General features: G+C 46.7%; 1 protein-coding gene across 1 annotated transcript in view; it reads left to right on the forward strand.

Annotated features, from left to right (window-relative positions):
• Nucleotides 1–1,731: 1,731 nt before the first annotated feature.
• Nucleotides 1,732–26,895, forward strand: part of PPP1R1B (protein phosphatase 1 regulatory inhibitor subunit 1B) — a 48,461-nt gene continuing 23,297 nt past the window's right edge. Inside the window, exons 1-4 of the mRNA XM_083583560.1 lie at nt 1,732–2,092; nt 8,338–8,398; nt 12,911–12,933; nt 23,883–23,958. Of these exons, the coding sequence (XP_083439686.1) occupies nt 2,012–2,092; nt 8,338–8,398; nt 12,911–12,933; nt 23,883–23,958 (241 nt within the window). The 5' untranslated portion in view covers nt 1,732–2,011. The remainder of the gene's footprint in view (nt 2,093–8,337; nt 8,399–12,910; nt 12,934–23,882; nt 23,959–26,895) is intronic.

Consider the following 26,895-nt stretch of genomic DNA (forward strand, 5'->3'; position numbering starts at 1 on the left):
ACCTGTTGAATTCTGCATCTCTCAGAATTAAGGGCACTATTTTCTCAGCCTTACCTACCCTGCCGGGTTGTTGTGAGAATAAAAAAGAGGAGAAGTATGTACGCCACTTTGAATTCCCTAGAGAAAGTATGTCTCCCCCCCCCCGCCGCCGCCCATGCACCTGATGTCATATGATGTCACACCTGTGACTTCAGGTACGGGGCAGGTGAAAACACGGTTGCCCATGCACAACCAGGAGCCTTAAAGCCTTAGGTTCTACCACCCTTTGGCTGGTGGGAGACAGAGCTGAATCCTGCTGGATCAGGGCAGTGGCGTAGCGTGGGGGGTGCAGGGGGGGCCGGCCGCACCGGGCGCAACATCTGGGGATTAGGGTTAGGGGGCGCAAATCCACAGGTTAGGGGGCGCAAATCCACGGGTTAGGGGGTGCAAATTACTTGCCTTGCCCCGGGTGCTGACAACCCACGCTACGCCACTGGATCAGGGGCACAGGGAACACCCTCTCATAGCCAATGCCTGGCATAGCTCTTGCTCCCAGGTGTTCATAGGCTGCTTGTGGTCACCCACTGGTGAGAGTGAGGTAGGAGCACAGGTAGGTAGTTAAAAGAGCCTAAACCCATGACAAAAAAACCTGTGCTTAAAATTTGCACATGCCCCTTTATATATACAGAGGTGGATTTAGGTATCTGAGGAAATTACTGGTGGCTGGGGTGCGTTATTTGCTGTTTGCCCTGCAGCCCTGTAAGCAAAAGTTCTCTCTCTCTCTTAAAAACTATGTTTTTAAAGTGGGATGGAGACAAGGGCAGGACTATGATAATCCAGTGCAAAAGATTATGGACCAGGAACTGCAAGATCAGGGTTCCAAGCCCTACTCAGTCAAAAAACCTCACTAGGTGGCTTTGGGCCAATCAGTGCCTCTTAAGCCTAGCCTACCTCACAGGGTTGCTGTAAGAGTAAAATGGGGGAAGAAAACCTTGAGCTCTTTGCGGGGGTGGGGGTGGGGATATAAAACATGGGTTGTGAATGTAAAAATTACCATATTTTTCTGTGTATAAGAAAACGTTTTTTGCTTTATTTTGGGTTTTTTTTGTCAAAAGTTGGATGTCGTCTTATACATGGATGGTTTAAAAACTTTGAGAGTGATTGGCCCCCAAAACGTGAGAAACTTGCCACCACCACTGATCGTCTGGATTTTCACTTCTAGAGATATGGCAACCGTAAAGATTTATTATTATTTTTTAAGAAAAGGGTTCAAAAAAATAATAATAGGGGGAGTAAATGGAAAAATACAGTAATAAATAAAAGGTGCCAGCAATAAAGCACTCTGCACATGTTCAGAGGCACTCTCTTTTTCTTCCTCATTATTTCAAATCTTTCCATTTCAGTATGTCCTGGGGCTGAAGACCTGAACCTAAAGAAAGGAGGAGGCTCTCAGGCTGATGAATCAAAGCCTTGCCAAAAGAGCCAACTTTGGGTGTTTGCTTTTTTTTGTTCCTGGTCACCTCCAAAGCTCTGCTCATTCACACACACAGCTGAAGGCGGGCAGTTGGCATCCTTTGACTGGCGTCCTTTTAATGGGCACCCAGCCGAGGGCTTGTTAAGAGGCTGAGTCCTCCTGGTGCCCACCTGCCTTGGGAGAAGAGGATTAAATAATTCAGATTGCCGCTGGAGAGCAGCCAGCCGCCCCTCCCCTCGTCTCCCCACCCCCTCCCACCTCCTCTCTTCCCTGCCTCCTCCTGCCCTCGCGTCTCTACCTACACAGTTCCCCAACGCAGCAGGAATGAGGTTTGAGCTCAGCTACCCTCAGTTGCCTTTCGCAGAGAGGGAAGTTGGCACCGGGCACCTCTGCTGCTGCTGCTGTTGAAGGGGGTCCGTCTCTCCCAGGGAGCTGGATCCAGAAGGGGGCTGGCAAGAGATCCAGAGACCCCCATCCCCATCCTTCACAAGAGGGGCAGAGTGAGTGGGGGGCACTCTTCCTTGGCGTAGGCTGGAAGAAGACACGGGCTCTGCTACAATGGACCCGAAGGAGAGGAAGAAGATCCAGTTCTCTGTGCCTGCTCCGCCTAGCCAGCTGGACCCCAGAGCGGTGGAAATGGTAAGGGGGACGAGGGTTAGGGTCAGGGGGGCGGCAGAGACGGCTTGGGACTTCGGGATCAAGTTGCTGGGAAGTGTGACCTGGCACTGATTTGCCGGAGTCTCTCGCAGGCAATCTTTCAGCTTGCAATGCAAATAAGCACATCCAATGTGCTTCATGTTCTAACACACACAGAGAGAGACGGGAAACTTCGGTCTCAAAAATATATATTACAGGGAAGGAAGACTTGCTGAAATCTGTGGGACTTATTTCCGAGTCCTCAGGTTAAGCGCGTCTATGAAATGCCCTTTGTGCGATGCATATTTCTTATATCGAATGTGTGTGGCTTCCACTCTTTTCTGCTGTGAGCATTTTAGTGCTCCTTTTTAAAAAACGTGTTAAGAGTTTTCTTGTAATTTGCATCATTGCCGTTTTAACTTTGTGTAAGCCTTCCCAGAAACCTGTTGAAGAGCGGGATGTATGAACCAGCTAAGTAAGAGAATTTTGTATTTGAAGCATTGTGTATTTACGTAGGGATTTAAGTGACTTGCATGCAAGTAACACCTGTGAATGCAAGACCAAAATGAACTAATGAACCCAACTAGGAAAATACAGTTAATGCATTTGAAATGCACTTTATTTCCTCCTTCCACAGGTGCACATACACGCCCAGATGTGCACTGTTTGCTCTTCTTGCACAACCACCCCTGAATCCAAGCTTATTTATAAAAAGTAGGCACTTTTTCCCTACGATGGCCATTTAAGTACACATTCCTGCACACCCCACATTCGGTGTGTGTACAAACTTTCTTTTCATGCATTTATTTTTACTCCAGTGAGCAAATTCTCACATCAGATGCAAATCCCTGCTTTTCACACTTGCCTTTGCACTTTCTGCAATTTCACACTTAAACCATGCAGTCACACACACACACACACACACACACACACACGGCGAAGAAATCAACACTTTGAAAATTGTAACTTTTGGCCAGTTTTTTTGTTTTTTACAACTATGGTTTCTGGTCCTTATGGCTTTGGAAACTTCTCAGTGGAAGTGTGAGGACAAGTCCTGGTGGAATCTCTGAAATCAGAAACAGGGCTCTTAAAAACAGGATCTCCAGAGATCAGGGGGTGGAGCATCTGCTCTCTACTCTTTGCTCCTCCCTGTGACCAACTGAAGAGAATGTGTGATACAAAATAAGCAAATATATGTGTGTTTGCAGATGCCCGCTTTTCCAGAATTTGAGTTACCTAGATGCAGATTTCTCTCTCTCTCTCTCTAATTAGTTAATTCCACGTGCCCACATAGTGCACATAGCCTCCGGCCAGAGGTTTTCTGTGAGTGGCATTGGGCAAATAAGTCACTAGCTTGCAAACTCTGTTCACCATCCATAATATGCAAATACTTACAGCCTATCTCTTGGGTTTGTGTATGTAAGGATATGCACGCCCACATCCACACATGCATAATCATAATGCAATTTGCACACTAAAAGTGCTACAGAAATTATTATAATTTCTAGGGCCACAATCTAGTAAGAAAGATGCGCTTTCGAGTGTGAGAGTTAAGCACATGTTTAAACCTTTCTCATGGAAACCAGTGGAACTTAACTGTATCAGGGTTGACGCTCTGTACAGCATTGGTCGATTGCATTTATAGACCACCTTTTTTCTCCACAACCACCTTGTGAGGTAGGTTAGTCTGAAAGGCAGTGAATCTCCCTTTCTCTTACACACACAGAGCATGGATTGGCTAGAACAGGGGAAGAATTACAGAATCGCAGCCTTGTAGAGTTGGAAGGGACACCGTGGGGCATCTAGTCCAACCCCCTGCAATGCCCAGTGTGGGGCTTAAACTTATGGCCCTGAGATTAAGACTCTCATGCTCTGCTGACTGAGCTATCTCAGGAGAGTGTTAAATCTTGGTAGCAACCAATTCCAAATTCCAGAGGGGTACTAACAGCAACCAAAGCAAAGGAGAATCATTTTGGACCTCTGAAGACTAACCAATATATGGCAGCTGGTGTAAGCGGGGAATGGATTATAGAAAAGATCTTGTCAGATGCACAAAGCTGTCAGCTATATATGCATACATTCCATGTGTGCAGCTGCACAAAATTGTAAATATGAAATGCTTCTTGCAGTGGGTGCAGCTTCATGGTTAACACCACCTGTGCTGCTTTAAAGGGTCCAGCCTTCTCCAATAACCTCTTACTGCAGTGGAGGTAAAGGTAAAGGACCCCTGGACAGTTAAGTCCAGTCAAAGGTGACTATGGGGTTGCAGTGCTCATCTCGCTTTCAGGCCGAGGGGCACAGGTGGCTCTGTGGTCTAAACCACTGAGCCTCTTAGGCTTGCCGATCAGAAGAGGCTCAGTGGTTTCGGACTGCTAGGTTGGCAGGAGCTGGGACAGAGCAACAGAAGCTCACCCCGTTGTGCGGATTCGAACCGCCAACCTTCTGAGCGGCAAGCCCAAGAGGCTCAGTCTGAAACCACTGAGCCTCTTAGACTTGCCGATCAGAAGGTTGGCAGTTCAAATCCGCGCAACGGGGTGAGCTCCCTTTTCTCTGTTCCAGCTCCTGCCAACCTAGCAGTCTGAAAGCACACCAGTGCAAATAGATAAATAGGTATCGCTGTGGCGAGAAGGTAAACAGTGTTTCCGTGCGCTCTGGTTTCTGTCACGGTGTTCCGTTGTGCCAGAAGTGGTTTAGTCATGCTGGCCACATGACCCGGAAAGCTGTCTGTGGACAAACACCGGCACCCTCAGCCTGAAAGCGAGATGAGCGCTGCAACCCTGAAGTCACCTTTGACTAAACTTAATCATCCAGGGGTCCTTTACCTTTACTGCAGTGGAGAAGCGAGCCTTCAGTCTTCCTGGGTCTTTGGCAATGGAGTCCTGTCAGATGGTGGCAGTGCCTCATCCCTGAGAGAAGGAGGCAGCGGACAGATACTGGCCCTACAGGCTCATGAATAAAATATTGGGGGGCCCTGGTAAACCCCACCCAGTGTAATCAATCACATGACACAGCACACACACATTATTTAAATGGCAATACCAGTGCTGGATTTACGTATAAGCTAAACAAGCTATAGCTTAGGGCCCCACTCTCTTGGGGGGTCCCAAAAAATTAAAGAAAAAAAACCCGGATGTACATTTCCAAAATACAAAATAAAAAACAAGTAAAATAAAACCTACATACAGCAACAGTTTTTTGTGTTGTGTAGGCTCCTATGATGTAAGTAATGGGCCCCGCCTGCTAGCCTGCTCCCTAAAATATCGCTGGTTTGCTAATTTCTATATATAGAGTGCCTACATTCTGCATGGACTGGTTGCATGGCAACATGTGCAAATGGCTTTAGATACCCATTAGGTCCATAAATTACCATATAGCATATATTCAACACAAAAAAACAGCCACAATTTGTTGTTGACAAAGGACAGCTGGACATATAAAGGGCCCCATTACCTTCAGTAGCTTAGGGCCTCATCAAACCTGAATCTGGCCCTGGGCAATACCCATCAACATTGGGGGGCTCCGGCCCCCTCAAATATTTTATGGGGGACCAAAGGGACCTTGGCTCCTAGGAGTCGACTCCTATGTCTGGGGCTGTCCCCGAATGCCCTCCCCCTTCTGCATCAGGCTCTTCACCCCTAACCCCTGAAGATGAGGAACCTGACTCCAGAGTCACCATGACAGAAACATGTGCTGATAAGAAGGTGGAGAACACCAGGAAGTATTCTTTGTTGCACATTCATGATGATTTGTTCTCATGATGCTCTTGGGGTCGTCACACGCAACCCAGCTCCCTGCTCCTGCAAAGTTTTTTAGAGCTACTCACATACTTTCTGTCCAATCGGTGCACATCCCGTAACTCCCTGATGAAATTCCATAACTTTTCATACTACGGATGTTCTGGTTTATTTCTGTCTTGCTTTTGTTACGCTATAGCCCCTCCAGACAGCAACAGCACTGGGGGAGAATCGTGGAACAAATGAAAGCAGAATAAATCCACCCCCTATAATGCACTATGACTGTGTCAGAAACATGTTGCAGAATACAATAAAACAGAGGTACCCGAGGAGTAATGGGATATCAGCAAGAAGTTTCCAAACAGGCAATGATGGAAAATGAAGAACAGTGGTACCTTGGGTTACATATGCTTCAGGTTACAGACGCTTCAGTTTATATACGCTTCAGGTTACAGACTCCGCTAACCCAGAAATAGTGCTTCAGGTTAAGAACTTTGCTTCAGGATGAGAACAGAAATCGTGCTCCGGCAGCATGGCAGCAGCGGGAGTCCCCATTAGCTAAAGTGGTACCTCAGGTTAAGAACAGTTTCAGGTTAAGAACGGACCTCCGGAACAAATTAAGTACTTAACCTGAGGTACCACTGTAGTGTGAGCACCCCAAAACTTTTGCAGCCACAGGCAAGATTAGCAGGGTAGCATATTATTATTATTATTATTATTAGGCTGCCCCAATATCATCACAAGCACAAATAATGAAGAATGCACAGGGAGGGGAAAGGATGCCTAGAGGGGGGCCTTAAGTGTTCCTAGGGAAATTAAAGTCCTTCTGACTCTTCCCCACCCCAAGGCTTTCTCGTATGCTGAGCAGCATAACAATAATATATTGAATTATGAAGAGCTGAGCTGGCTGCTTCTTTCCTCATTCGCATCTGATGTGTCTTTATTTCCTCCCCTCTGAGCAGCCAATGGAGACCAGCAGGGACCCAGTCATGGTCTCTGGCATGCCAGGGAGCTCTTGCCAGCCAATTCAGCTGCCTCCTCCCAAGATGCAGGCATGGGCTCTCTTCCCAAGCCACTTACGTAGCTGAGGGAGGCATCCCTGAAATCCAGGCACCTCTGGCGATTACCTAGGGCTGTGTTAAAACAGCACTTTATCCCAGTTTCCTTACCTGATCATTTTTTTGCATTTTACATCTTCTTCCACATGAAGTAAAGGCCACTTCTGGCCATCTAGCAGAATCTAGTTGACATTTAGCACTCATCTCCCTGTTAATTGCTTTGTCCGCAACCCCGTTAACCTGGAAAATTGCAGTATGAAATGTGGGGTGGTGGTGGTTCTGGCTTAGAGGTCCTTCCTGCTGTTTCCGTGTGTGAGTCGGGGGGGGGGGTCAGAAGTGCACATGCACATGAAGGGTAGGGGGTGTGTGGCAACGATGTGTTCGATGACGTCCGCTGTTGAGTCACACCACGCCCTCCGGTGGGAATGAAATGTAGAGCAACAGGGTGGTATATCGGTCAAAAAGCCACAGTTTCGTAATGCAGCAGGTGATGCAATGTGAAACTAATGTTACGGACGGGGACAGAAGTGCTGGCATTTCAGCTAGGGAGACAAATGCAGCCTCTATAGCTCAGTCGGTAGAGCAGGAGACTCTAAAGCTCAGGGTCGTAGGTTCGAGACCACGTTGGGCAAAAGATTCCTGCATTGTAGAGGGTTGGACTAGATGACCCTCAAGGTCCCTTCCAGTTCTACAATGCTATGATTCTATGATCCCCCATGTCCAAATGCACCCTAATTTGCCTCTATGGCTGTGGAAGGAACAGGAGAGGCAAGCCAAAAGCAGTACCTTAAATTGTGCCCACAAGGCTGAAGGAGGACAGGGCATGGGTGAAACTGGTGGTCCCAGTAAGTAAAGGTAAAGGGACCCCTGCTCATTTGGTCCAGTCGTGGCCGACTCTGGGGTTGCGGCGCTCATCTCGCTTTATTGGCCGAGGGAGCCGGTGTACAGATTCCGGGTCATGTGGCCAGCATGACTAAGCCGTTTCTGGCGAACCAGAGCAGCGCACGGAAACGCCGTTCACCTTCCCGCCAGAGCGGTACCTGTTTATCTACTTGCACTTTGACGTGCTTTTGAACTGCTAGGTTGGCAGGAGCTGGGACCAAGCAACGGGAGCTCACCCCGTCACGGGGATTCGAACCGCCGACCTTCTGATTAGCAAGCCCTAGGCTCTGTGGTTTAACTCACAGTGCCACCCACATCCCTGGTGGTCCCAGTGCTCATTCCCAAATCCAGGAATGGCGCCCTAGTTGCAGCTCCCAAAAATGCTCAAAGTCTTGTCTCACAGAGAAGACCTTGGGGTACTTGGCTTGTGAATTTGTACAGGCAAAATTGGCAGGAGTGGTGTGTTCTCAGAACCTCACCCTTAAAAAAAAAAAAAAAGACTGCATTGCCCATCTTTTTCTGTGTCATATTCCTCTGCAAAACTAACAAATCCTCCATATGATATCCGTTCCAGATCCGCCGACGAAGACCAACTCCAGCCTTGCTGTTCCAGCTGTCAGAAACATCATCCCCTGGTGAGTCTTAATTCTTCTTATCGGGCCAGGATGGGGGAAGAAGAAGAGGACAGGTGGCCTGGAGTGTGGACTAGACAGGCCTTTGGCTTTTCTTATATCCTTAGGTCCACAGTGGCAGCATTTGAATATGTATGAACATTCAAAAGTGGTTTATATCAAGTCAGAATGTTGGCCCATCTAGACCAAGAGTGAGGAACCTATGGCTCTTCAGAAGTCACTGGACTACAATCCCATCATCCCTGACCATTGGCCATGCATGCTAGGGCTGATGGGAGTTGTAGTTCAGCAACATCTGGAGTATAATGTTCCCCGTTCCTGATTTAGATCCTTCAGCTGGAGATAGCAGGGGTACAGGCAGGGGTTAGGCAGGAAAACAGGTAACAGACTGTATGGCAAAGACCTTCTTTGGCAAAAAACAAAATCCAGACACTGTTTCCTTGAGAACAACAACAAAAAATTTTTTACATCTTTTTGGGAGAAGCTAAACAACCTTCCTTCTGATTCCTGTTCTCGATTTATAAAATCACTGCATGCGTATGATAAGATGCATACCGAACATTTCAAAATTATTCAGATGCCTGTAAACCCCAGTAACCCAAGGCTGTTCTGGAGCTGTTACATTTGATTGGCTTGGTTTTACAACGTTTTTTTATTATTTGTACAAATGACGTCAGCCAAAGAACTCTGATTACAGAGCAACTCAGGAATACAACACTATAAATCAGCAATCCCTTAGCCTGTCCCCCCCCCCCACAAACAACCACACCTCTGTCAGGTTGGCTGGTAAAATCTCTGAACTGCAGATGAATAGAAGTTAGAAGCTGAGCATTTTGTGGTTTAGGGATATAGGCAAATGCCTTGTATCAAGCCAGATGATTGGTCCGCCCTGCTGAATAAAGTCTACGTCAGCCTTCGTCAATTTGGTGCCCTATTGGCGTTTTCAATTACAACTTCCTTCAGGTTGGCGAAAACCGGTAGGTGCTGACTGGCAACTTCTCAGACAGGGATCCTTCCCAGCCCTACCTGGAGATGCGTGGGCTTGAACCTGCTACAGCCTTCTTTATGAACCCCTCAGCTTTGACCCTTCCCCACCTAGTGCGTTTGTGGCTGGGGTGAGACACGGCCTGGAGTCTGGCCAGTTCACAGTCTTAGCTGCTACAGTACATTAGCTGCTTAAAAATAAGTGATTTACTGCATAAACACACGCTAAACAACTTAAAGATTCAGAAATCTTTTGTAAGGGAAATGCAAACTAAGAACCAAGGAAGGGAAATACTGTCTCCCTCCGCCCCAACATGGAAAGCAGAGGCAACTGCCAGCTGCCCCCCATCCTCCCCATAACAAACCTTGCTTGTCAAACTGCATTGCAAGAAAGCTCATCGCTGGAGTTTCTTTCTGTGCTCAAGGTTCCATCCAAGCAGCTGGAAAATAAGACTATGTTCCTCAGTATCTCTTGCTAGAGGTGAACAGCCTTCCAGCCCTTGGTAGTTCCTTCTCTGGACAATAGCCTCCCTTGTTGTACAGGGACAGGCAGGGCATGAAGGACAGAATCTACCTATTCCACGGGCTGATTCCCTCCCAAGGAACTTTCCGCAACACATCCTCCAGCTATGTTTATGTGGCCAGGAAACTTTCACAGTCGGAACGGTGGGTGAGCAGCGTTGTTGCTTAACTGCAGCTGGAATTTGCCAGTGGTTGGCTCCGTTCCAGACCTCAGAGTTGGGCCCCGCGAGTGCTGTTTCTCGCAGCGCACATTGGGGTGTCTTAACACACAACGGCTTAATTTCTGAAATGAGACCTTGCATGCTTCCGGACTGGGAGGCTTTATATCACACATAGTGTTTATGAGTGTGTGATTGACGTATCTTTCGCGAGACCTCTGTATTATTATTATTATTATTGGATTATTATAATAGGATTATTATACATGCACTGTGCAGAGGTCCTGAGCGAACACTTCCTCTGAGCTGCCTTGTTGAAATTCAGACGTGTCTTTAGTAAGCAGCAATAAGTGGAAATAGGTAAAGGCAAAGGGACCCCTGACCATTAGGTCCAGTCGTGGCCGACTCTGGGGTTGCGGCGCTCATCTCGCTTTATTGGCCGAGGGAGCCGGCGTACAGCTTCTGGGTCATGTGGCCAGCATGACTAAGCCGCTTCTGGCAAACCAGAGCAGCGCATGGAAACGCCGTTTACCTTCCCGCCAGTTTATCTACTTGCACTTTGACGTGCTTTCGAACTGCTAGGTTGGCAGGAGAAGTGGAAATAGACACACTTAAAAATCGAAGAGTGTGCTGGATCAGGCAAAGCATCCCGTTCTCACAGTGGCCGCCCTGTGGGAAACCTGCAAGCAGGATTTGACCAAAAGTGCACTCTCCTCTCCTGTGGTTTCCAGCGGATGGTATTCAGAAGCATTGCTGGCTCCAACTGGGGAAGGCAGTGCATAGATCTTGGGAGTTGGCCACCCCTGCCATAAGCCATTGCTTTCACTCTGGAAGATCTAAACTCCAGGTGGCTACATACTGGTGATGGAAAGGAGCATGTGAGATGCAGGATGCTGCCTTGTACCAACTCAAACCACTGGCCTATCCAACTCAGCATCACCTGCTCTAACCAAGCAGTGGCCCTCCGGGGATTTCAGACAGGAGTATTTCCCAGCCCTGTCAGAAGATGCCTGGGCCTGGGCCTGGGCCTTTCTGTAAACAACAAATGTGCTCCACCACCGATCTGTGGCCCAATGTACAGAAATGGGTTCTGCAGAGCTCAGGCACATTAAGCAAGGTTGCGATCTCTTGGGACCATGGACACGTTTACTTGGAGAGGCTCTTCTTCACACAGAAGATCTGGGCAGCTCATAACCAAGACACAAACAGTATTTTTTAAAACGTGAAGATAATTTTCAGAAAACAAGATACACAGAGAGAGCATTGTTTATCCCTGGCAGTTGAGTGTTTTTTCCAAGCCAAAAGGTCTGGCAGAGGCCCAGAATGAAACCTGGGTTTTGGCTAACCACTGGAGGGTGAGTTCCAGAGTTCCACCTTTCTGAGTCCTCTCCTTGTTCTAAACTCCATGCTCAGCTGATCTAAAAACAGGGATGGGAACCTTGTAGCCATCGAGATGTTTTGCAGCACTACAACTCCCATGATCCATGCCAATTGGCCTTGTAAGCTGAGGTTGCTGGGAGTTGGAGTCCAGCAACAGTTGGGCAGCCAGAGGCTCTCCACCAAACACAGAGTGGGGCATTTCAGCATTCAGGCTTGGTAGCCCTGGTAATGTTCCTCTTGGAAATGAAGCTCTACCCCTATCCCCATACCTTCCAACATTTCTCCAGTGAAATAGGGACTCCCTATTAGATCATAATAATAATTTTACTGTCTATACCCCCCCCTTCTGACTGAGTTGCCCCAGCCCCTCTGGGTGGCTTCCAACAAATATAAAAACATAGTAAAACATTAAACATTAAAAAAAAACTTCCCTATACAGGGCTGCCTTCAGATGTCTTCTAAGGGTTGTATGGTCTCTTATCTCCTGGGCTCTGCGGTTGCATAACTCCATACCCTCTGACATTTCTCTGATGAAAATAGAGACATCCGAAGGGAAAGCGGGACATTCCAGGATCAAATCAGAAATCAGGATGGCTTCTGAAAATCTGGGACTGTCCCTGGAAAATAGGAACAATTGGGGGGGGTCTGTGTTCCCAGTTGCTGACACGGGCCTGATTTTGAAGAAAGGCCTGTGCGTTGGATTGCGAGAGGGGTGGCTTCTCCACAAAAAAGGCACAGTTACAAAAGACTTTTTGGCTTGCACTGACTTATGCCCACCAATAGCTCCATTCATCAGTGGACCCCATGAAGCTTCAACAGGGAGGCAGCTGCTCCCACGCTAGGCATAATGGATTTAACCAGGTTATTACTGCTGAATAGGAGGTAAAACATTCCAGCCTGGTTCATAAATCCAAGCAGCTGAGCAGGTACTCTCTGAACACGACTGCAGGCAATTCCATGCAGGAAAGCTATTTGCGTAAGCGGCTCACTGTGCTGTTTGGGGTGGTTTAAAAACATGCTGATGAGCTCCCATGGTTTGCAGAGGCACTGTTGAAATCAACCCAATGCGGGGAGCCAGTCACACAAATAGATTGCTGTGCCAAGCTGCCTCCGCACAGTCAAGTTGCCAGGCGGTCACCTGCCTGGTTGCTTGAATGCATGAATGAGACGCCCTGTGCCACCAGCACAACTTTGCCACGAAACGCCTATGAGCGTGAATCAAGTCCTTTGCACCTCTCCCGGTATCCTGGAGCAGGCCTCCCCAACCTGGTGGCCTGCAAATCCCAGCAGCCACTGCCAATGATCAGGGATGATGGAAGGTGTCCTCCACAACGTCTAGAGGATGCCACATTGGGTATTTCTGTCTCAGATTGCGGAAATTCAGATTGCAATTCTACGCCTCTCTGTTGTTTGCTTTTACTGACACTGCTCTCTTTTCTTGTTTGTTTCTTTCTTCACCCGCTCGCTGCAGAAGACGAAGGTTCTCCATACCAGGTCAGTATCGCCAGTTATACGTAGAAGAAGAAGGCATGCAAAAGGAAAGGAGCAGTTGGGTGAAAAAGGCTACAAGGGCATATCTGCTTTAATAGTAATTCCTTGTCCCCAGAGATTCCTGGAGATGTTGGGTTGCCTGTCATACAGTCATACCTTGGGTTACAGACGCTTCGGGTTGTATGATTTCGGGTTGCGCACCGCTCCGAACCCAGAAGTACTGGAACTGGTTACTTCTGGGTTTCGGCGCTTGTGCATGCGCAGAAGTGCTAAATCATGCTTTGCGTGTGCGCAGAAGAACCGAATCGCAACCCGCATGTTGCAGCGCTGCGGGTTGCGAATGTGCTTCCCGCACGGATCACGTTCACAACCCGAGCGTCCACTGTATCTCAGCTTTCTTCCATCCTGATGGAACGGCAATTTGCACAGGCAGGATTCCTAGGTGCAGTGGTGTGGGGTGAAATTTTTCATAACGGAAACAGTTAGGGCCAGAGGAGCCAGCTTGCAAGTTCAGTGTAAGGTCAACATTGTGCACGCCTGAGTATTGCACCTCCCTCCCTAAACAGGGCAGAAGCTTCCTGAGCTTTGGGAAGGAGGTGCCAGGCGTCTGTCAGAATGCCAGAGCTCTGCTGCCTTCTTCCCAAAGTTGGGCAATCTTGGGAAGGTGGCAGAAGGGCTCTTGGACCCCATCAGAGAGAGAACCAAGTAGCATGTCCCATTATTCTTTTTTTATTGGTATACTAAGTGCCTCTTACTCAGGGCCGGATTTAGGTTTGATGAGGCCCTAAGCTACTGAAGGTAATGGGGTCCTTTATATGTCCAGCTGTCCTTTGTCAACAACAAATTGTCACTGTTTTTTTGTGTGTTGAATATATGCTGTATGGTAATTTATGGACCTAATAAGTATCTAAAGCCATTTGCACATGTTGCCATGCAGCTAGTCCATGCAGAATGTAGGCACCCTATATATAGAAATGAGCAAACCAGTGATATTTTAGGGAGCAGGCTAGCAGGCCATTACTTACATCATAGGAGCCTACACAACGCAAAACACTGTTGCTGTATGTAGGTTTTATTTTATATGTTTTTTATCTTGTATTTTGGAAATGTACATCCAGGTGTTTTTTTCCTTTAAATTTTTTGGGACCCCCCAAGAGAGTGGGGCCCTGAGCTAAAGGTTGTTTAGCTTATACATAAATCCAGCACTGTTCTTACTCAGCATTGCTTGGGAATTCTAAGAAACCAAAAAATCAGTGCTGTGCGAAAGATTCAGCCCTCCATCTTAATTTAAAATGGCACCCCATTGTATCCAAACATGCTTCTTGACCTGCTTCTTGACCTCAGGAACCATCATGAAGACTTTGGTTCGGATATCTCAAGAGGTGTCCAACTGCATAAAGAACAGACAGCATTCCAAAATACACAGTAAATTTCACAGTAATGGCACGCCAGCTTTCTTTCAGGGAAGCTTGCTACATAACAATAGGATGCCCCAATTTTCTCCAGAACACAGTCTGAAAAGCATTACTGCATTATATTCTGGAGGAGTATGTTATACGCCACCCAAAACGGTGTGCATTTTCCCTCTGCACACGTGTGTGTGTGTGTGTGTGTGTGTGGCTGCCAAGGAAGTAGGCTGCTTCTGAATTAAGTGCAGGGTGCTTACTACCCCTCAGTGCTGTTGCGTAAGCACAGCCAGCCTCCCCCTCCAAGTATCTATGGGTGTGAGGAGGCAGAATTCCTGAATATGGAGGAGTGGTTGACTTCCTTACTGCTTCTCTGAACAAAGGCTTAGAACATTTTAAGATGAACTGTTTAACATGGAAATCAAAACTCTGACTTTTATGCGATCAGTGGGTGGGGAAATGGTTCCGCTTGAGGAATATTGCATTTTCGCAGCATTCAAGCTTCTGCTTGCATGAGTGTCAGAGACAGCGCGTGAGAGCCAGTGTGGTGTAGTGGCTAAGAGCAGCAGACTCGTAATCTGGTGAACCGGGTTCGCGTCTCCGCTCCTCCACATGCAGCTGCTGGGTGACCTTGGGCCAGTCACACTTTTCTGAAGTCTCTCAGCCCCACTCACCTCACAGAGTGTTTGTTGTGGGGGAGGAAGGGAAAGGAGAATGTTACCTGCTTTGAGACTCCTTAGGGTAGTGATAAAACGGGATAGCAAGTCTAAGGTTACCAGACGTCCCTGTTTCCCGGGGACAGTCCCCAGATTTACAAATCAGTCCCCATACAAAATCCATTGAAATTGAAAAGTTAGTTTCCCTGGATTTATTGGAAAAAATCTGGTAACCTTAATCAAATCCAAACTCCTCCTCCTCCTCCTCTTCTTCTTCTTCTCCTCCTCCTCCTCCTCCTCTTCTAATGGTGGGTAGGAATTGTTGGTTCAAGGTGAATAATTCTCAAAATAGGGGGAGGTTGAGGTTTTGTTTATTTGCTAATTAGTGGATCAGTGTATTTATTTGTTTATCATTTGAGTATTGCTAATATTGCTTGCTACTATTTATGTGGCTTGTTCCACACCCCCCCACAGATGTTATATGAAAAATTTGTGTATGATATGATACCCCCCTTTCCCCCTATAGTATTGTGAATTTTTCTTTGCTGTAAATCACTTGGAGACCTTCAGATGACAAGCGACTAATAAGTTTTAATAATAATCATGGTGAGCAACTCAGGGTTTATCCACACATCTGCTTGCCCCACTGCTCCCCCACCCCTAGGGAAACCCACTCTTTGGTGCTAAATCCAAACAAATGGCAATTGGGTTTTCTGCAGACTGCCGTTTGTTCCGATTTAGCTCTAAAGAGTGAGGGAAAGTCTGGAAAGCATGGAACAAGGAGAAAAACACTTGGACCCATGCTTTCCAGGCCCAGGACAAACAGGAGTGTGGACGAGCCTTTAGCTTTGTGCACTGTGCTGAATAGCAGCCCTTAGCTAGCAAAGAGGAAACTCACAGGAGAGCTGGAATGAATTAACCCAGGAATTCTCAAACTTTATGCCAGTGGCGAGGTCAAGTAAAGACGTAACAGAACCCAAAATACTTGATGAGGGATGCTAGCTCAAATAAAATAATCACAAGACGCAGCGCATGACACCATTTGAATAGCAATGCCTATCAACTTGGGGGGTAGGCCCCCGCAAATGTATTACTGGGAGAGGGGTGAAGAGACTTCAGCCCTAGTTGGCTCCTACGTACTTGATGCAGTGGAGTCTGCAGCAGGGTAGCTAGTCGCTCAGGTGCCCGGGGGCAAGGCAAGCCATCCATGGAGGCGGGGTGAGCTGGGTGGGGTGGGGCGCTCTGGGCAGACCTGCATGGAGTCCACCCACCGCTCCCTGCATGAGTCCCTGCTCTGAGGCTGCCTCTTTCCACCACCTTCGCTGGCTCACTGATTCTCCCTCATCTCTGCAGCAGAGCGTTCAATCACACTTGCAACAGAATCACAGCAAAATTATCCACCCTCAAAGCAGGCTGCACATGACTGGTGTCTCTGCTCAGGTCGGCATTGCTCAGGTCGGCAATTCATTTAGAAACTTCAGCAGGCATCAACTCTTGGCAACCTCTGAGACAGTTGCCAGGGCCCCAGCGCTCTGGCAGACCCACTGATACCTTGGGGTCCATTATTATTATTATTATTATTATTATTATTATTATTATTATTCTGGCCTGATGTTCTGAAAAGCAGCAGGTGACTAGATTGAGCCCCCTTTTCCTCCCACAGTGCCCCCAACCTAATATCGCTGTGAGAAATTAAGTGTGGATACACCCATCAGCCCAGTCCTGCTTGGAGCTAAGGAAGTCCATTGGGCCCACTGAGAGATGAGGGGGCCCACCCAGGGCCCGTTGCCCAGAGCCCCCACAAACCTGACAGACACAGGAGAGGGTAGAACCCTTTGGAGGGAAGAAGTAAGGCTTTTGGAGTGTAAAAGTTTGTCCACATTTGATCATTATTTAGCTGTTAATCAAAATCCACCCCTGCACCTATTTACATTTGTATAGGAAGCAAAACTTTGGGCTTTCCCATGCACACCAGTAGGCAATGCCTTTTGTGTTTGTCCTTGCCTTCTCATTTGCTGATTCTATTGTGCCAGCTAAGTACCTACAGGGTGTGCATATAGATAGCTGTGCTTGGGGTTTGTTTGTTTTTAAAAAAGAAAATTCCCCACCCAAGAAGTCTGCAAAAGCCCACACTCAGGCTATTGCAAATTGCTTGTGCAGTTTTCTGCAAAGCTGAGGCATAGGAGCCAACTCCTAGGGGCCAAGATCTCTTTGACACCCCCCATAAAATATTTGAGGGGCTGGGGGCATTGGGCATTGCCATTCAAATGGTGTGTGAGTGCCTAGGCTTGTGATCAGTTATTTGGTGCAGGACTTACCGTATTTATTGCTCTATAAGACTCACTTTTTCCCTCCTAAAAAGTAAGGGGAAATGTGTGTGCATCTTATGGAGCGAATGCAGGCTGCGCAGCTATCACAGAAGCCAGAACAGCAAGAGGGATTACTGCTTTCACTGCGCAGCGATCCCTCTTGCTGTTCTGGCTTCTGAGATTCAGAATATTTTTTTCTTGTTTTCCTCCTCCAAAAACTAGGTGTGTCTTGTGGTCTGGTGCGTCTTATAGAGCGAAAAATACGGTACTTGCCCCCTCCCCAATACAGTATTTTATTCAGGTTGGCACCTCTGACTGAGGGATCAAAAGAATGTGTGTGTGTGTGTGTGTGTGTGTGTGAGAGAGAGAGAGAGAGAGAGAGAGAGAGAGAGAGAGAGAGAGATATCTTCTAACTCTAACACACCAGCAAACACACAGTAAATTCCATTGTGTGCAAACCCTGAGAGTGAAGTCAGAATGAGTGCTCAGTGAACAGTAAATAATCTACCCTCCCTGGATGCTCAGTAAGCAGGTTGTCTGCAAGCAACTGTTTCCCAGAACGTTTTTAAGATGGAGAGGGAAGAGAGGAGCTGCCCTGCTGCCACACAGGAAGGCCACACCTGTGGCAAAGCTGACACCCCCTGTGCTTTGAACAGCAGCCTGAAACTTAAACCCAGCACGTGACACTTTTCGCTGCCACTTATCTCCCACACTCGGAAAAGCTTCGCCTGCTAAATTTCTGCTTCTGCCAAGCCAGATGAAATAGATGAGGCAGCCACCCTGTCCATCGGTGTGGCCTGAATAATTGCCCTTTTGTTTTTTGAACTGAGACATGAAAAAATCCAGAGTTCTAAAAGGTGGCAGAGAGACACAGGACACAGTTCGAACTAAATGTGTGAATAATCCTGTTGCTGAGAGAGAGAGGACTGGCTGACTTTAGAAGGCAGAGGTAGACTCTTCCTTTCTTCAGCTGCTAGGTATCCTTCAGGCTCCCCTATTACAGACCCTCCATGTGTCCCTATTTCCCAGGGATGTCCCTGATTTAGAGAAGCCATCCCGGTTTCTGATTTCCTGGAATGTCCTGCTTTTCCCTATTTTCACTGGAGAAATGTTGGAGGGTATGGAGTTATTCGACTCCTGAGCAGTCTGTATAGGGATTTTTTTTTTAAAAGGTTCAATGTTTTATTACATTTTTATACAGTGGTACCTCGGGTTAAGTACTTAATTCGTTCCGGAGGTCCGTTCTTAACCTGAAACTGTTCTTCGCCTGAAGCACCACTTTAGCTAATGGGGCCTCCCGCTGCCGCTGTGCCACCGCTGCATGATTTCTGTTCTCATCCTGAAGCAAAGTTCTTAACCCGAGGTAATATTTCTGGGTTAGCAGAGTCTATAACCTGAAGCGTATGTAAACTGAAGCGTATGTAACCCAAGATACCACTGTATATGTTGGAACCTGCCCAGAGTGGCTGGGGCAACCCAGTAAGATGTGTGGGGTATAAATATTAAAATTATCGTTATGGAATGGGGCGTCCCTATTTTCATCGGAGAAATGTTGGAAGGTTATGCCATTATTTCAGTACAGTGGTACCTCAGGTTACATACACTTCAGGTTACAGACACTTCAGGTTACAGACTCCGCTAACCCAGAAATACTACCTTGGGTTAAGAACTTTGCTCAGGATGAGAACAGAAATCGTGCTCTGGCGGCGCAGCGGCAGAGGAAGGCCCCATTAGCTAAAGTGGTGCTTCAGGTTAAGGACAGTTTCAGGTTAAGAACGGACCTCCGGAACGAATTAAGTTCTTAACCCCAGGTACCACTGTAATAGTAAGCGCGGGGGGGGGGGGGAGAGAACATGAAGGGCAGGAGACTGCAACAACTGTGAGACTCTGCGTCTCTTCATTGAATGCCCTTCACCTGGGCATTGCAATCTGCAGTTCTGCTGCACTAGAAGACCTTGGAATTTACTCAAACAAACTAACAAACAATGCCCCATTGGAAAGTCTGGCTCTTGAGCTTATCCCACCCCTCTCTCACACACACAAACACACCCAAGCCTGCAGAGAAAATTTATTCCTGCTTGCATTTTTCCATGACTTCCCCTTGATCTTCAATCACATTAAATTCCTCTTTAATATGCGACAAAGTACTGTTCTGGAATGGGATCCTATGGGACAGCAAGTCAGGAGCCAGAAGCTTAGTGCCTTTGAGAAAGACTGGCTGCTTTTCAAACTCTCCCCATGACTTGTCTGTTGTTTTATCAGATTATCCCTTTAATCGCTGAGTATGCCGCCCCATTCCCCAGTTGGCAACTTGCTTCCCCCCCTTTTTTTCTGGGAGGGGGAGGTAAAGCCCTTGGCAGAGGTCAGACAGAATGCGTACCTTTTTCACCTGTTTCCCAACCCCAAAATGAGCGGGGAACACGGACATTTTTCCAAAATGCAATCAGAGCTTTTGTCCAGTGAACAACAACACACACAAAAAAAAGGGAAGGAAAGGATTTTGCTGGTTTCCAGAGCTGGATAGCTAGGTAACAGCTAACTTACATAGCAGTCAAAAACTGCTTTGAAAAAACTTTACTGCGATTAATCATCTGGGTTTTAGCTCGTTCGAGTAATTAAATGTGAAAGTTATTTCCAAAATCTATATATTTTCGGATTTCTTTTTTTAAAAAGCTACTGAAATATTTAAGCTACCGAAAGAGCGTGTGAGAACTCACAGTTTAATGCAAAAGAAAGGCCATCGTTTTTATATATGTAAAAAAAATAAAAAATCCTTCCATTCTGTATTACAGTTACATCAGAAGAACCAAAATAAACTCAACAAAGTGTGAACATAATTCTCAGCCTTGCCTTTCAAATATTTCCATCACCAATTAAACAACTAACACTTCAGTTGCTTAATTTTCTGATTAAAGGCTGCAAATTTAGTAATGCGGATCTTATTTATTTATTTATTTATTTATTTATTTATTTATTTATAGTTCCATTTAAGAAGCCCTGTCTAACGCCATAAACACCCTCCCTTCTCTGTGAACTGGAGTTCAGGGAGGAAGTGGGGCCAGTGAAATGACCTGCTTCGGGCAACACCAGGGAAGGGAGAGAAGGGTGGGGAGGGAATAGATTAAGGCAAGATTTGGTGTCTAAATGATGTAGCAAGGAGACATTTCAGGGGAGGAGACTTTCCCAAGGGCTCTGCTTCAGGTCCCACCATGCCTTGGGCCAGCACTGGTGAGAAGGACAAAAGCAGATTATCTTTTTCAAGAGAAGTACACTTCCGGCCACTTCTCAGTATCATTCCTGGGACAGTTTCAGCAGTAACCCTGCTCCTGCTTTTCCCAGAATGCCTCTGTCCACACCACCCCTTTCTTTTCCCTGAGGTAAACAGGTGTCCTCACTATCCTCTAAGTATTACCAATGTGGGTCAACTGCCCTGTGCCAGATGTTCCTCCTTGGGCCTTCCCCCCACATCCAATAAAACTCTTTACTGTTAAAAAAAAGCTTTACATTATTTTTTGTTGTTGCAGCTGTTGACAGCCACTGTTCCCTCATCTGGTGCTGCATTTATTAACTTATGATAATGTTTATTTCACTACTTATTATTACATCGATATCCCATTTTCCCTTCAAGGGAAGCGCTTTGCTGTGGCACATGGTTCTTCCTCCTTCCCCATTTTATCATCAAAACAACCCTGTGAGGTAGGCTAGGCAACTGTCCCACGGTCAACCAGGTAGCTTCATGGGTTGAGTGGGGATTTGAACAATAATCTCCCAGGTTCTAGTCTGAGGCACTAACCATTACACCTCATAGGCTCTCAGGGGTGCTGACTTGAATAAAATATTGGGGTAGTCCAGTTAATAACCTGCCCTGCATAATCAATCACAAGATCACATAATCGATGCACGCCATTTGAATGGCAAGACCCATCAACATTGGGGGGAGGGTGCAGCCCCTTCAGATATTTTATTGAGGGTGTGAAGGGACCTTGACCCCTAGGAGTTGGCTCCTATGAAGGCTCTCCCCCTGTCAAAGTGTGTTTTTATTTTTTTAAATAAATAATACATATTAACTTTCCATTTTATAACATATAAATACAATCTTTGTTTTTTCACGAAGTTCATGAGCTCAAAGGAGCTCGAAGTGATGTGAAAAAACAAAGTCAAAGCGTGTTTTTAAAGGCTTTCTTCACCACATGATCCCAGCCGATCAGGGATAATGTTGTGAATGTGATGGTGTCATTAGCACCATTATGTCCTGCATTGCCCTCTTTCGTGGCACGAGGGGAAAGTAAATACATCTCCAGTGCCGAGGCATCATGTTCAACATGCTCTTCCTTGACTTACAACGCTACAGTGAAACCATCACAGGCAATGTGTAGGCCTGGTTGTCTTGGCAACAAGGATGCCGTCTCTCCCCTCCCATCAAATCCTCACAAACCTTTTTGTATGATTTTCTCTCCGCCACCCCTATCCCGCACGAAAGATGGGGCACTTGTGTATTAAAAGCAACTGCCTGCCTCCTTTTGGCTCAACGCCGCTTTCCAAATCTGTTGCAGTTTTGCCTTTGCGCTGTGCACGAGGCAGTCTTTCAGGCAGTTTTGATGTTGCCGGGAACAACATTACAGCCAAAACAAGCATCGCTAAACAAAGGGGAAACATATTTAAGGAAAACCGAACGTAATTCCAGACACTGCAAAGGAAACTTAAAAATAGCAACTCTCCCCTCTCCCTTTGTTTTATTGAGACACCCTGAACAGCTACAGGATGCTTCTGGCCCTATAAAAATTCTCTTGGGAAGTCTTGGTGGTGTGTTTTGCTTACACTCATCTGACCAGTTACCATATTTGGCATTGGGAAGGAAAGTTCACCAGTTTCAGATAAGGACACCTCTGTGTCTTTCCAAACAGGAAGTCATGTTATTGGCCAATGGGGCCAAGATTCCCATTCCTTGGAATGAAAGGGGATGCCTCAGTCCTTCCTGGAAAGTAGACTAGCCAGTGTAGGAGGTTAATTTTCTAGAAGGTTTGTGGCCTAGAGCAAGAGATTATCACAGTGACCGCTTGCAAGGAGCCCATAACTAGGGATTGAAAGACTGGTCAGTTTCAGTTGTCTCGTCTTCCAATCTTAAACCCAGTTCTCCAGGTTTCTGGAGGAATTTGTTTTGTTAGAGAACTGTATCACAAAATTCGGACAACTGCAAGGTTTGAAGGATAGCTGAATTTTGGCTGTCGTGTTGTTTCGGTGTCCTTAACTGCAAACTGAATTGAGTTTCCTATTTCTCCTGGCGACATGGCAGTAAACACTTACGCAGAGCTTTTAGGGCATAACAACATAGAACGTTAAATGTTAAATGCATCATGGATATTAAATTATAGGAATTAGGGGTTCCTTCCAGACAGGTGTGTATTGTGGGCTGACAAGTGCTCCTCGTGCATGCAACTTTTTGGCAGAGCCCACGCAACGTCATTGGTATCAAAATGCCAGCCCCTGTTCCCCCTGTAGTAATAATAATAATAATAATAATAATAATACTTTGGATTTTCCCATTCTAGGGTAAAACATCTGGTGGTGCTCTCCAGAAGTTGTTGGACTACAACTCCCATCATCCCTGACCGTTGACATTCCTGGCTGGAGGCTGATGGGCATTGTAGTCCAACAACATATGGAGGGCACTATGCCGCCTATCCTAGCTTAGACCCGTTTTATAATATTTTGAAAACAAGCATTTCAAAAAACCTTGCAGGCAGTAGGCACCCCCTTAGAAGTGTCTTTCTCCTTTCTTGCTCTTATTAGATTATGACTGCTATATTATCAAAAAACACTTTCCCTGCATCCGAATTATCATTATAGTTACCTGCAGCTGTATGCAGATTGTACTGACGAACTCATCATCACAGTTAATTGACTGCAGTTTCTTTAATTGGGTTATATTTATTTGGGCATTTATTTGTGTGCCCCTCCACAGGAGGTCTAGAGGGTGGCAACACAAGAGTGGGCCTTTTCTGTGGTGACTCCCATTTTGTTGAATGCTCTCCCCCGGGAGGGTCACCTGGTTTCTTCATTGCATATCTTGAGGTGCCCAGCAAAAATATTTCTCTTCAACCAGGCCTTCAGCTGTTATTCAATTTATGGTCTTTTAATGTGTGTGTGTTTGTGTGTGTGTGTGTGTGTGTGTGTGTGTGTGAGAGAGAGAGAGAGAGAGAGAGAGAGAGAGAGATTATCTTCTCCTCCTTTTACTCTTATTATATAATGTATCTTGTGTTTTATGCTGTAAACTGTACTGTGGTCTCTTGATGAAGGGAAGTATATAAATTTAATTAACTGTGATAGCCGTGTTGAAAACCGACAAGCTTCAGAAGCCATTTCCAGTGTCAAAGAGTTGGGAAGCCGCCGCTGAAAACAAAATAATAAATGCCTATCCAAACACTCAGAATCCTGGATCAAAGCCAATATTTTAATTTAACAAGTGTTTATATGTTGATTTGTTGAAAATAAAATATTGTGCATCGTCGCATTCCCCATTCTTTGGGAAATTTTTGGAGAGCTGCGCCTTTGACCCGTTGACTCTTGTTTTCTTTTCCCAGAGAGCTTTGGGTGAAGGCTACCACCTTAAAAACAAAAGGAATGCCCCCTGTGTCTACACCCCACCTTCTCTTAAAGGTAAGGTAGCTTTGAATTGTTTGTGACTTGCGGTTTTCAGTGTTAATGCAAAAGGGCTTCTTTCTGTCTGTCCTGAATCGCCCACCATTTGACTTCATTGGATGCATCTGCACACATACACACAAAGTTCTGGAATTTAACACTTTTTAACTGTGTGTATATTGGGACACGGGTGGCGCTGTGGGTTAAACCACAGAGCCTAGGACTTGCCGATCAGAAGGTCGGCGGTTCGAATCCCCATGACGGGGTGATCTCCCGTTGCTCGGTCCCAGCTCCTGCCAACCTAGCAGTTCAAAAGCACGTCAAAGTGCAAGTAGATAAATAGGTACCACTCCAGCGGGAAGGTAAACGGCGTTTCCGTGCGCTGCTGTGGTTCACCAGAAGCGGCTTAGTCATGCTGGCCACATGACCCGAAAGCTGTACGCCAGCTCCCTTGGCCAGTAAAGCGAGATGAGCACGACCCCAGAGTCAGCCACTGTGTGTGTGTGTGTGTGTGAGAGAGAGAGAGAGAGAGAGAGAGAAAGTCCACTTGCAACTTCAGTCCATACATAATTCCCCAGAAAAACATTGACTGCAAATGCCACCATCTTCGCAATCTCTTCTTCTTCTTCTTCTTCTTCTTCTTCTTCTTCTTCTTCTTCTTCTTCTTCTTCTTCTTCTTCTTCTTCTCACAGTTGCATGAAACTCCCTTGCTGCTACCCCTCCCTCTGTCGTCCCCCCCCCCGTCCCCCAGGCTGCCGGGGAACTTGCAGTTCTAAGGAAACAGACTCCGCACGCACTAGATTTGGATATGCGAGATGCCCCCTCTCTTCCCACCCTATGCTTTTATTTTTATATTTTTTCATAAAGAGTTGACAACTCCATCTGCTCGGAAAGCTAACCATTCCACAGCAGCGAAGGTGACCTTGGGCACACAGAGAGAAGGGCTGGGGAAGGAAAGGAATATGTGTGGGCGGGTGGGTGGGTTATGCATGAACCAAACTTTGCATTACCTTGCGCCGACTTTCTTCATTTCAGATGAACAGAACCAAGATGCCAGGGAGATGGGGTGACTCACAGCAGTGTGTGTATGTGTGTACAGTATATAAAACGGGGTGGGTGGGGGAGTCTGATCTGGTCAGCAAGCCAGAACCTTATTCTCCCCTACCTCTTGACAGGTGGGCAGTCACCTGCCAGTCACCTGATGATGTCACGATGGCATCAGGCGATGATCAAAGCTCTATGCGGTGCTTTGAAGTGCTGCTTATCAGTAGGCTTGGAGCTGCAAGAGCGATGACTCCAAGCATGCTTTTTGCAGGATTGAGTTGCCCCATGGAGAACTCAGCCCTGAAGCTGATGCAGCAGACTTTTAAGTCACCCATCAGCTGTTGGGTGGTGACTTCAGGACTACTTTCTGCAGGGATCAGCTGCACAATCGAGTTCCCCATGTGAAGCTTGGTTGTACAGCCTGCCCTACGCCTGGTGCCACACATTATGTGGGCATGGTTTGGGCAAAACAGCCTCACAGGCCAAACTGGGACTCGTGTCAGGACAAATCTAGCCTGCAGGCTGGAGATTCCTCACCCCCATAGAAGACAGCTCCTAGGGGTTGAGGTCCCTTCAGCTCCCCCAATAAAATATTTGAGGGGGTCACACACCCCCATGTTGATGAGCCTTGCTATTCAAATGGTGTGCCTGCACTGCGTCTTGTTATCAGTTATGCTGAGTGGGGCTTACCTGCCCCCCCCCCCATATTTTATTCAAGTTGGTAGCCCTGTTATGAACTATGCTTCTCTGCATTCCTCCACAATCCATGCAGCTTTTAAATGTTCCAGCCAGAAACATAGTTTAGTTTCTTTCCAAAAGGTCACAATTTAAGGACAATCTGTTCCAAGCAAGGCCCAACTTGGAAGTGGAAGAGGATTAAATGACCCGCTCCCCCTACCACTGGAGAGCCAGTGTTGTGTAGTGCTTAAGAGCGGTAGATTCATAATCTGGGGAACCAGGTTCGCGTCTCCGCTCCTCCACATGCAGCTGCTGGGTGACCTTGGGCCAGTCACACTTCTCTGAAGTCTCTCAGCCCCACTCACCTCACAAAGTGTTTGTTGTGGAGGAGGAAGGGAAAGGAGAATGTTAGCCACCTTGAGACTCCTTAGGGTAGTGATAAAGCGGGATATCAAATCCAAACTCTTCTCCTTCTACCAGTTTCTCAGTGGCAGTGTGCCCTGCTGTACGGAGGACAGTCGTCTGTTTGAAGGACTCGCAGAAGCTGTCCTTTCAAAGTCCATTTTAAAGATAAAGGGCCTTGAATTCGCTAGCACCTGAGCAGCAGCCGGAGCAGGTACACAGATCACCTGGTCTCAGTTTCCCCACCATAGTGAGATAGCTCAACTGGTTAGAGCATGATGCTGACAACGCCAAGGTTGCAGGTTTGATCCCCAAATGGAACAGCTGCATATTTCTGCATTGCTGGGGGGCTGGACTAGACAATCCTCAGGGTCGCTTCCTACTCTATGATTTCATGATGTTGTCTCTTTCTCTGTAAACAGAGTAATTATTACTTCATTTGCATTTGTGCACAAAAATCAACACATGCCAGTTTATGCAAGTCTCCCTCTTTCTTTGTGTGTGATGCATTCCCACTTTTTAAGCAACGTATGAGCAGCTTCTTCCAGCAAACAAATATATAGATATGAAAATGTTGGGAACTCGGAACTGTATGCGATTAATGACATGCCTTAAGTCAGATCTACCCCAAACACTTATCAGGCTCCTTTGGGGTAGGTGTTGGTATCAAGAAAAGGCCACTGAAAATTAACGGCAAATTACCATGATCAGGTTTGTCCTCCACAAAAGATGAGCCTCCAAGTGCCCCTATTTTCCAGGGACAGTCCTGGATTTTCAGAAGCCACCATGGTTTCTGATTTGATCCTAGAATGTCCCACTTTTCCTTAGGAC

Source organism: Podarcis filfolensis (assembly GCF_964270895.1).
Source record: "Podarcis filfolensis genome assembly, chromosome: 13".
NCBI lineage: Eukaryota > Metazoa > Chordata > Lepidosauria > Squamata > Lacertidae > Podarcis > Podarcis filfolensis.